Source organism: Primulina eburnea, chromosome 18 (assembly GCF_022965805.1).
Source record: "Primulina eburnea isolate SZY01 chromosome 18, ASM2296580v1, whole genome shotgun sequence".
Lineage (NCBI taxonomy): Eukaryota > Viridiplantae > Streptophyta > Magnoliopsida > Lamiales > Gesneriaceae > Primulina > Primulina eburnea.
The window spans coordinates 3,697,151-3,709,511 of NC_133118.1; the positions used below are offsets into that span (position 1 = coordinate 3,697,151).

General features: G+C 36.6%; 1 protein-coding gene across 1 annotated transcript; it reads right to left on the bottom strand.

Annotated features, from left to right (window-relative positions):
- Positions 1-505: 505 nt before the first annotated feature.
- Positions 506-1,264, bottom strand: LOC140819708 (auxin-responsive protein SAUR50-like). The gene has a single exon (XM_073179883.1). The coding sequence runs from the start codon at positions 1,137-1,139 to the stop codon at positions 819-821; it is 321 nt and encodes a 106-aa protein (XP_073035984.1). The 5' UTR covers positions 1,140-1,264; the 3' UTR covers positions 506-818.
- Positions 1,265-12,361: the final 11,097 nt, after the last annotated feature.

Genomic DNA, 12,361 nt, shown 5'->3' on the forward strand with positions numbered 1-12,361 from the left:
GTTTCATAGATTGAGATCCGTGAGACGGTCTCACATGATACCTACTCTTTTTTTAAAGTGGGTTGGGGTTGGTGTTAAAAGAAATTCAGACTCACTTAATATCGATTCTAAGAAAACTTTTGCCCCACTAGCCAAGGAGACTTTTGTACGGCTCTGATTGCAATTTTCACGGTGAGAAAGTAGCCTTCCTTCCATGTAATACAATAAAACTCTCAAATAATCTCTTCATATACACTTATATTACTTATTATATGAGTATGTCTCTTATGATACGGTCTCATAAATTTTTATCTGTGACGTGTCAATTCTACCGATATTCAAAATAAAAAGTAATATTGTTAGCCTAAAAAAATAATATTTTTTCATGGATGACTCAAATATGATATCCGTCTTAGAAAATATGACCCGTGAGACTGTATCACACAAGTTTTAGCCAAAATCAAATAAGAAGAAAAACAAAGAAACTATTTTCATGTGAAATATAAAGTGACGAATTGATCTTGCGGTTCAAATCTTGATCTCGATTGATAACACTCACAGGGTACACCAATTAATTACAACCACACAGCACCGCCGTCGGCTGGGGAAAAAAAATCAAAATCAAAATCAAAACTTCAAATTCCTACCTTTACGTACTTCACTAAAAACCCAAATTCCATCGTTATATGCATGGGTTTTTTCTTACCTAATATAAACACACACACAAAAAAGTGGTAGATCAAGAAAATTACTGCAGTAAAATCAAATAAACAATGAAATATAATCCTATATATATATATATATATATATATTCTCCTTGCTTTGTTCACCAACTTGTTCTACCTAAGCGTGGATGTTAGAGCCTCGAAAACCTCTCGATGACAAGGGATAGTGAGCCCGTTTTCGTGATCGAACCCGAACTCTTCCTCCGCACGTTGCAAGAGGCTCTGAAACTCAGGCCGATTCAGGAACGAAATCGGGACAATATATCTACTCCTGTTCTCTCCCACGTACACCACGAAGTGTCCCTTGGGCACATCCAGTGGCAGCCCTTCTTCGTCGTCGTAGCCTTGCGACCTCTTCCCTAAGCTCGAGCAACGACTCATTATTTTCTTGATCACCACTTTCTGTGACATTCTGTTGGATTTCTTCATGCCCATTTTCGGATTTCCCTCTTTTCTCTTCGTAGAATATATATGATACGCCGTATATATATATGTATAATGATCGAGAGGGAGATTTTGGGAGAGGGTAAGAAAATTGAATGCTTATTGCATGTGGTTGTGGGGTAAAGAGATAGATATATCGACCAGGAGGGTGAAGGTGTTGGTATGCTAATCAAAAATATATGATTTTACCGAATATTGTTGGCTCTCATCAAGACAATTGGGTCCCTTTTTTCTTAAATAAAATTGAGTTTTAACAAACAACTTAGACCGAGAAGGAGCCAGAAAATTTAATTCGGAGTGAAAATAAACATAGAGGATTTCGAATATTTCAATTCGGATAGAAATAAAAACCTGACTCCACCGCTGCTACTCGGAGCAGTGCAGAGTTGAGAGGACATGTGCCACCCCTTGGTTTCGTATCTTTTTTTTTTTACATTTCAACAAAGTGTATCATATGTGTCTGTATGTAAATGACATATGATGTGATCTTTGCATAGAAGAGGAATCATAATCCAAATAAAAATTTGATCTATTTAGATAACATCAAATTTATATATGGCATGAATAATGATCTATTTAGATAACATCAAATTTTTATTTGGATTAGAGTAGCTCTCTTGTGAGACGATCTCACGAATCTTTATCTGTGAGACGGGTTTACCCTATCGATATTCACAATAAAAAGTAATATTCTTATCATAAAATGTAATACTTTTTCATAGTTAACTTAAATAAAAGATCCGTCTCACAAAATACGACCCGTGAAACCGTCTCACATAAGTTTTTGCCTTTGGATTATGATTCCTCTTTTTTGTGTGTGTATGCGTGTGTGTGTCAAAATCAGGGCAAAATCAGATACTATAGATATTAAATGATAGTTCATTATATATATATATATATATATATATATATATATATATATATATATAAGATATATATATATATATATATATATATATATATATATATATATATATATATATATATATATATAAGTTTACCTGAGATTTTACCTGAGGATGCAGTATCTTCTCTTTCTGTTTCTGATATCTAACAATAGTTAGATGCACTTGTTTATATTCCAAAATATTGGAATATTCCTTATAAATTAATTTTCTCGAACCGAAGTTCGGATTCATAATTTTTTCAAAATTCTCCTTCTCATACAATTAGTTACTAGTAATAATAAAATTTGTGCTTGAAATAAATCAACCTAAGGCTCTCATACCATTTTGTGAAAGTGCGGTGATCAATTAAAATCAAATAGGAGACAAGGGTATTTTTGGCATTTTAAAAGAATTTTCCTCTCTCCATGTACCAAAACCAAACTTGATTCATTTTGTGTACTGATTCCAAATTAACCCTATAATAAATTAGCGATATAAACTTGTTATTTAATATTCTATCAATAATTAAAAAATAGAACAATTGTTAAAAAGTATTACAATACGTAGAAAGAATTGTTAATTTGGAATCAGTACACAAAATGAATCAAGTTTGGTTTTGGTACATGGAGAGAGGAAAATTCTTTTAAAATGCCAAAAATACCCCTGTCTCCTATTTGATTTTAATTGATCACCGCACTTTCACAAAATGGTATGAGAGCCTTAGGTTGATTTATTTCAAGCACAAATTTTATTATTACTAGTAACTAATTGTATGAGAAGGAGAATTTTGAAAAAATTATGAATCCGAACTTCGGTTCGAGAAAATTAATTTATAAGGAATATTCCAATATTTTGGAATATAAACAAGTGCATCTAACTATTGTTAGATATCAGAAACAGAAAGAGAAGATACTGCACCCTCAGGTAAAATCTCAGGTAAACTTATGATTCAAAATAATAAGTTTCTGGAGATAGTTCCAGATTCCTCTAAGCTCTCTTTAGATCTTAGAGAAATTCAAAAGACAGTACAAAATTATGACAATATGCTATATTTTGTACCGCAACGAGTTGAGAAAATCCTTGAAACCCAGGAAGAAATTCTTGGAATGTTAAAGGATATTAAAACAAGAATTCAGAAACTGGAACAGTTCTAGTAGACGAACTTCAGGAGGTTGGTTACCACCATCTTTTGGTACTGAACCTTTGTTACATCAACAAGGGAAGGCCAAAGTGGTGTCAAAACCTTTAACTGAAGAAGAAAAAATGATCAATCTAATCAAATCTGTCTCGGAAAAGAAATTGATCTGATGACAACTTTAGAAAGGATTAGTTTAGAGGATCTACAAGAGCTTGCGGAATCTTTCGCAAACCTCAAAGTAGTAGATCTAAAGATGAACACAGCAGTAGGTGAAACACCACCTGCTATAACCTGGTCATCTTCTCAAGAACCACCAAGGGAAAGTGTGAGATCTCAAGATGTAAACATAAGAGAATCTCAATCTGATTTCCATACTGGTGGAGGATCACACCCAGCAGGGACAAGGGCAATGAGAAATCAAATTCCTTTGCATCAAACACCCTATGGGAAAACTGTGTTGGATCCTATACATCCTTATGAGGTTATGCTTAACCTTGATGTATTAGACTTCAAAAACGTAGAAGATCTCATAGATTATTGGACATCTGCTATGAGAATTGCAGCAGGAACACTCGATCTCAACAAAGAAGGATTCATTAAATTTTTGGAAATGAGTCTTATGGGATCAGTGAAAATTGCTTGGGACATGACTTCATTAGAGATGAAGGAGTCAGTACTAACTGGTGAATCTCTTAGTGAGATCGCTGGAAAAATGGCTACCCTATTTAAAGCAAATTTTATAGGGGTAGACTATTTCAACAGTCAAGATACAGAGAAGAAGAAGAAGATATAGCTATGAAGCTTTTCTTCGCAAAAATGCCAAGCCCTTGGAGAGAAATGTTCATAAGGAAATATGTACCTGGTAATCCAGATACGTTGGCAAGAAGAGCCTATTTCCTTAATGGAAAATTGATAGAATGGTGTCACATGGCAGCATTACAAAAGAATTACAAAAGACTAAGGGGTATCAACAAAAGAACTCCTTTGTGTTATAAGGAAAATGATCTTCCAACAATTATTGGAAGTAAACCACAAAAACATAAGAGGAAAAGTTTTAGGGTTCATCCTTATGCACGAAGTGGAAGAAGTTCTTGGAAACCAAGAACTGTATGGTCTAGACAAAAAGCCAGATCTTATAAATCTGGACAAAGAAGCGGACCATCGAGGAGTAGGATATCATCTCAAGCATCGAGTACATCTCGAAGCACAGGAAGAACACCTACAAAGAAAACTTTCAGAAGAGCTCAAACTCGAGCCAATGAAAGTTTCAAGGATTGCAATTGCTGGACATGTGGAGCAAGAGGTCATATCTCGACCAACTGTCCAGAAAATGAAAAAAGAGGTATTAAACTCTTTGATCCTACTCCGGATATTGAAGAAGCAGTTTATTACCAAAACCTTATTCAAGTATACCGATTTGAGGATATTGCCTCAGATGAAAGTATATATGAAGAAGAAGAAGTCTCAAGTCAGGAAGAATCTGATGGAACAGAATCGGAATCTGATTGAAGACGAGGTGTTTCGACACGAAACACATGAAGATCTGTCTGGATTTTTCAGCCAGACTACAATATCTCATAACATGGTTCAAAGAATCATGAGAGAAAATCCAAGTCTACAGAGATATCAAGGTTTCTCTGCAGGACAAGTAGAAAAATTCTTAGGAAGTCTTGGCCTAAGAAACAGAAAGCATCATCTAATTTATAAAGTTTCTAGAAAGGAAATGGCTATCCCGATGGAACTTACAGGAAATAGAATGGAGATGCAGTTAATTCCTTCCGAAGAAATTAAGGAAGAATTACAAAAACTCAAAATAGAAGTAGCAAGAACCGTGTCCTGGATTCATATTGGAGCAATCCAGATTATGATAAAGGCTACTTTCAAAGAAGGGATAGATTCACCTATTGATATTGCTATTTGCGATAAAAGAATAGGGAATCTACAAGATTCAGTACTGGGAACAATCTCAGGAAATCTCTGTGCGGGAAAGATTGTAGGAGTAATCTATCCAAGGATAGCCTACAACCTGGCAGATCGAGATTTCAGCCGAGCCTTGACATTGCATCAGAACTTCAAGGAAAAAAGGCTGATGAAAGAAGGTAATAGGCCGTATTCTATTACCTATCAAATTTCATATGCTCTATCTAATACACATCATTCTGAACTGTTTATTAGAAATGGGTTTATTGAAATCCCTGAAATATTCGGAAAAGTTGCCCAGGCAGTCTATCCAGAACGAGTAGAGTTTCTATTAATACAGGAAACAGATCTCCAAATACAAGACAAACCGATTCTACAAAGGAATCAAAGTCTTAGATTGGAATCAAGAAGACTATCTTTTCAGGGAGATAGAATAACAAGTTATAGGTGGGGAAAAACGCCTGTCATAGAAACCCAACAAGAGCCAAAAAGTTTTTCTACAATGGGAAAACTTAGATGCCCAGAAGGTTGGAAGGAAGTAGAAATAGTATTTGATATTACAAAACAAAGGAAACAATTTCCTTGTAATTCAATATACTATTTGGAACAACCGATGATAGGAACTTACCAAGGACTGATTAATATCGGAGAATTGGAGGTTCACATTCAAGGAATTCCAGGGAAAGAATCAGATCGACTGATTCTTGGATTAGAGTTTCTCGAGGAACACAAACCTTGGAAACGTCTAGAGTATGGAATGGAATTTATGACAAAAGATAAGATGTGGAAAATTCAATGACCACAAGTCCATTCTCCATATACATTCCAGTATGGATGTTATATGAACAATATAAGGTAGAATATTTTGCTGCTTACATTGATTCAGGAGCTGAAATCTGTACAACAAAACGAAGAGTTTTTCCAAATAATTTGGAAGAAGAATTACCCAAGATTGCTGGACGAGATTTTTCCAGAAGAATCTTAATCCCGTGTAAAGGGATTAAGATGACTGAAATCATGATTGGCGGTGCTGGACAAACACCTTGGTACAAGGTAAAGACATCACCAACTTATTTTCATGATACAGGAGCTGACATATTGTTAGGAAATAATTTCCTACAAATGTTCAAGTCCTATACACAAGAAAATGAGACTAGAAGATTAGTGTTCACAACATCATGTGATCACAGAATCATAGTCCAGAGACTTAGAGAGGCATTTTACAGAAAATTGCCAATCCAGTTTCGCAGCAAGCATGGTGATTCAGGAAAACTTCTGAACCCAAAAATGAAGGATTCTAGACGGTTTGGAGAAACAATGCTTCAGTTAAGAGCAGATAAGGAACTCCAACCAGAGGATATAGAATTCCTTAAGGTAACTCTACAGAAGAATGAAGTAGACTTTGAATACAAGGTATCACTGGAAGATGTCAAGAAAAGGATCAAAGAAAATTATAATGAAGATCCCTTGGTATGCTGGGACAGAAATCAACTCAAGGCTTGCCTTAAGATCAAGGAAGGCAAATATTATGAATTTGTCTGTTGCAAACCCATCCCAATGAACATTATTGATCAAAGGGATATGCAGATTATAATCAAGGAACATTTGGACCATGGTTTGATCAAAGCAGGTATGTCACCATATAGCAGTCCAGGTTTTCTGGTAATAAATCATGGTGAGATTAAACGAGGTAAACCCAGATTAGTTATTAATTATCAAGAAATTAATAAGATTCTGGAGTTTGATAGGTATTTTATACCAAGCAGAGAACATCTAATTAGTTGCATACGCAATGCCAAGATATTCTCTAAATTTGATTGCAAGTCTGGATTCTATCAGATTCGGATGCAGGAAGAGAGCAAGAAATTCACAGCTTTCTCCACACCTCAAGGACATTATATCTGGGAGGTATTACCAATTGGATTGGCTAATTCACCACAGATATTTCAAAGAAAAATGGATAATCTTTTTAAAGATTATTTTAAGTTTATGTTTGTTTATATTGATGATGTTTTAATAGCATCTAAAGATATGAATGAACATGTTAAACATTTAGAGATTTTCTCTAATGTTTGCAAGAAAGAAGGACTGGTTTTATCTGAAAAGAAAGCAGTCATTGCTACAAGAAAGATTGAATTCCTCGGAATTGAAATCAATGAGTCAGGAATAATTCTGCAAGAACACATAGTGGAAAAGGTGTAGAATTTTCCAGAAAATCTCAAAGACAAGAAGCAACTTCAAAGTTTCTTAGGTGTTGTTAATTTTGCTGGGATGTTTATCAAAAACCTAGCAAAACACAGGAAGGTGTTCAGTCCATTATTGAAAAAAGATGCAAGATTTATATGGACAAAAGAACACACAGAAGGACTTATCCATTTAAAGAAGGTTTGTAAAAATCTTCCAAAAATGGCTATTCCTCAAGACGAAGATGATCTGGTATTGTATACCGATGCCAGTGATCATTGGTGGGCAGCAGTTTTTACTAAGCTCACACTAGATGGAGAACAACTATGCAGATATTGTAGTAGATTATTCTCAGATGCAGATGAAAGCGGACCGGTTACGGTGGCCGGAAGCGCAACGGAAGTTTAAAAAATCAAATTTTTACTCAAAATTTCGGCCACCCCTATCTTTTGTGCAACAAATACAATAACACACAAAATGTCATACATAGGGTGTAAGAAAGTATACCTATCAACCTCTTGAGGTTGATGTATGGCTCCAACTAAGGTGTAAACACCTTAGCTCTTGAATGGCATGAAGATCTACAAGCTCTCCTCCAAAACCTTGAAACTTTCCTTCAAATTAGGCCCACCACTAACTAGGAAGATCCCCTCATATTTTGCACTAGAAAAATATGAGGATTTTTCAAAAAGAAGTGTGTGTTTTCTCCAACAAATTGAAGAACACAAAAGGAAGAAAATGGAGAGAAAAATGAGATGCAAGTTTCGGCCATCACACATGTGGGGAGAGGGAGAATGAGTTAATTTTCTTGTCTAGGTGTTGCAAAAAGCAAAAGTGAAAAAGTTGCATGCCATGCAATTTTTTATTCAAAAGTAATCTCCACCTCTTCACCTCCCAAGCATGTATATTATATAGTTTTTAATCAAATTAAAAACTTTGGACTAAATTTAATAATCTCAAACACATTTGAGACTAATTAAACATTACTTGAATTTACTCAAGTCCCACTAGTTAAATAATTATTTTAATTGAGCTCTACAAGACTCAATATAATTTAATTAATTCAACACTTGAATTAATTTAATTATTTGGACTCTACTAGGTCCACTAGTGTTTAATTAATTCAACACTTGAATTAATTTATTTAGTCCATAATAATGTTTATGAAAATCACAATTTTCAATTACATTATTCACTTGGCCAAATTTTAATTTAGGAACACTTCCATAAATCAAAATTTACATTTCTCTCATAGAAGTCATACTTCTATTTTTCTTTACACTTATAAACACATTTATAAGCCGTTCAACACTTTGAACTATTTTCTCCTTTATAGAAGTCATACTTCAAATTTTCCTTACGCTTATAAACTCCTTTATAAGCCGTTCAACACATTGAACTATTTTTACTTCTCAACGGGATCTAGAAAGCTAGTACTTGTGTGGCCCTCAATGGTTCATTGATACGACTAGCCGTGGGTTCACATCTCCATGTGATTCGGACTAAACATGTCCTTATGCGAGCATACCCCAATTGCTCCATTCTTACTTATCAACACCTTGATAACAAGAACGTCAGAACTCAAGTCTGATAGTACCCAACCAATCATGTTAAACGCCTAGCAGCATCGCTTACATGATTCCCTAGGTATCAAATGATAGTGCCTGCAAGAACCATTCAATTATGGTTAGCGTACAGTACGGTCCCTTCAACTCATATATCCCGATCGATTCGACAACCATTGGTTTATCGAGAGTTGTCAATGAATCGATACTATGTGTCATGTCGTAGTTGCATCGATGGTGTAATCTATGAAACACCTTTCATAATTACAACCATACTCTGGCCAGAGATTTCGATCTACATACACATGATAACACATAGGATATCCATACCCGAAGGTAAGCGGTGAATCCCCGACTACAATGCATCGACTCCTATGTGTTTCGACAGAACACCCAACCCTGCCACCTGATGACTCCATGAGAGTCGGTAAACAAGTCAAAGTGTAATTCTAGCACATAGAGTCTCAATGTTGTCCCAGGTCATAAGGACTAATTCTGTACAACCATAAACCAGGACTTTTCCACTCGATAAGTGAGAACCACTTGGAAAGTCCTTTTATGGAGGGTTGTTCAGTGCACTCTACAAGGAGCACCTATCTGCATGTTCGGACATCACAATGTCCCCTACCAATGAAACATGGTACTCACATCGCAGATACTAGTCTCTAACTCGAGCGGCCTATATCCTTCTTAGTGGCGGCTGAATCGACTAGGAACCGTTTAGAATATACAGTATTACAAATATGAGTTTCATGATACTCATCATATGAGCATCTCATATTCTTTCTACTATTTGTATATTCAAGGGCTTTATCTATGCAGCTAGCATGGGTATACAGATAAAGATTTGCCAAAGTAATAATTTCAAATATTATTAAAATAAAGACTGCTTATTCATAGAGTTTCATTGTGAACACTCGGCCAACACTTGGCTCGACGGGCACCTACTCTAACAATCTCCCACTTGCACTAGAGCCAACTACCCTTATGCTTAAAACCCATTGATTCGCGATGCTTGTCGAACAATGGTCCAGGTAAAGGCTTAGCTAGTGGATCAACAACATAATCTGTGGAGCCGACTTTGTCAATAGACACTACTCTTCTTTCCACAATCTCTCCGAGGATGTGGTACTTTCTCAATACGAGTTTGGATTTCTGATGAGACCTTGGCTCCTTTGCTTGAGCTATAGCTCCCGTGTTGTCACACAACACCGGGATAGGAGCAATTCCATTAGGAATGACGCCCAACTCTTGGACGAAATTCCTTATCCAAACAGCCTCCCTTGCTGCATCTGATGCAGCAATGTATTCGGCCTCTGTGCTGGAATCCGTAATATTGTCTTGCTTGGAACTCTTCCAAGAGACTGCAGCACCATTGAGCATGAATACAAAACCAGAGGTTGACTTCAAGTCATCGATATCGCTTTGGAAGCTAGAGTCGGTATAGCCTTCCAATTTCAGTTCTCTACCCCCATAGACCAAGAACAACTTATTGATCCTTCTCAACAACTTGAGGATGTCTTTCACAGCTTTCAGGTGCGGAAGACCAGGGTTCGAATGATATCATTTCACTACATATAGTGCAAACGCCACGTCAGGACGTGTAGATATCATCCCATACATGATATTACCAATTTCCGAAGCATACGGAATGCGTGTCAACGCCACTATCTCTGCATCAGTCTCAGGAGACAGACTTGGATAGGGACACGCCATGACACATTGGTAGATGTCCTCTCAAGGACGCATCCATCGAGAACCGCTTCACGATGGTATCATGTATGTGGACTGGGTGAGACCAAGTCATCTTTTCGATCTATCTCAATAGATCTGTATCCCAATACAAAAGATGCTTCACCCAAGTCCTTCATCGAGAACTTACTCGCTAACCATATCTTTGTTGATTGCAACATTCCTACATCATTCCCAAAGATTAGAATGTCATCAACATAAAGCACCAGGAATGTCACAACACTCCCACTGACCTTCTTATACACATAGGGTCCCTCATGATTCACAGTAAATCAAACTATTTGATTGTACTGTCGAATCTGAGGTTCCAACTCCTAGATGCCTGCTTTAGATCATAAATAGATCTCTGAAGTTTGCATACCATATGCTCACTTCCGATAGATGTAAACCCTTCAGGTTTAGACATGTAAATAACTTTCTTAAAATCCCCATTTAAGAAAGTTTGTCTTGACATCCATCTGCCATATCTCATAGTCATACTATGCAGCTATGGCTAATAAAATCCTTATGGACTTGAACATTGCGATTGGGAAAAGGTTTCCTCAAAGTCAACTCCTTGTCTTTGAGTACATCCTTTTGCCACCAATCGCGCCTTGAAGGTCAACACCTTCCCATCCGCCCCAAGTCCCTATGGGAACAGTTCCCACAGGTGGATCCACAAGATCCTACACTTGGTTCGAATGCATGGAATTCATCTCAGATTCCATTTCTTCAAGTCACTTGGATGAATTGGCATCAGATAACGCTTCCTTGAAGGTCCATGGATCACATCCATGGTTAGGCTCATCATGGCCTTCTTCAAGAAGCTGACCATACCTCATAGGTGGTCTCGAGACTTTCTCGTATCTGCTAGGAGCTTGTATCTCCTCTCTTGGCTCATCGGGTGTGGGTTCTATAATTGTGGGTTTCACTCGAACCTCTTCGAGTTCTATCATCTCCCTTTTTCTATCTAATAGAAAATCCTTTTTCCAAAAAGGTTGCATTCCTAGAAACAAACACTTTTGTTTCTTGGGGATGATAGAAATGATATCCAACTTAATTCCTTGGATATCCCACAAAGTAACATAAAATGGATCAACAATCCAATTTATCTCCCACTACCTCCTTCACATAAGCAGGGCTCCCCATATTCTAAGATAAGAATATTTGGGAGGCTTACCCATCCATATCTCATATGGTATCTGCCTTTGAATGGACATTTAGTAGAATATCTTTTACTTTTAAGTTATAGAGATCATTTTCAAGTTCTCAAGTACCAATTAAACATTCATTCTTGTAAATGTTGCAAACACCTTTGCTAAATAAACAAGAATATCCATTTTTATCACAATAGAAATGGAAACAATGTTTTACATCAAACAGGTACAAACAAAACATCTCTTAATTAACTTAAAACTATTGTTCAACAATAAGTAAACATCTCTTAAGGTCTTGGCAGCAACTCTTGCTCCATTGCCCATCCTCAAGAAGGTCACACCTTCCTTAAGCTTCCTACTTCTTCCCATCACCTGTAACCCATTACAGAGATGTGAGTCACAACCGGTATCTAATACCCAAGAAGTAGAGTTAATTAAAATGTTTACTTAAATTTAGAACATACCGTTTCCAGAACACTTCTGGGCAAGATATTCTTTGCAATTACGCCTCCAATGTCCAGGCTTCTTGCAGTGATGACATACATCATTAGTCTTGTCAGCCTTAACTGGTCTGGCTGCCTCAACAGGGTTCGGAGATTGCCTCAACAAGGGCACGTTCTTCTCGGGACGT

Excerpts from the sequence above, each read along its gene's own strand:
- LOC140819708 (XM_073179883.1), bottom strand. The coding sequence starts at position 1,139 with ATGGGCATGAAGAAATCCAACAGAATGTCACAGAAAGTGGTGATCAAG.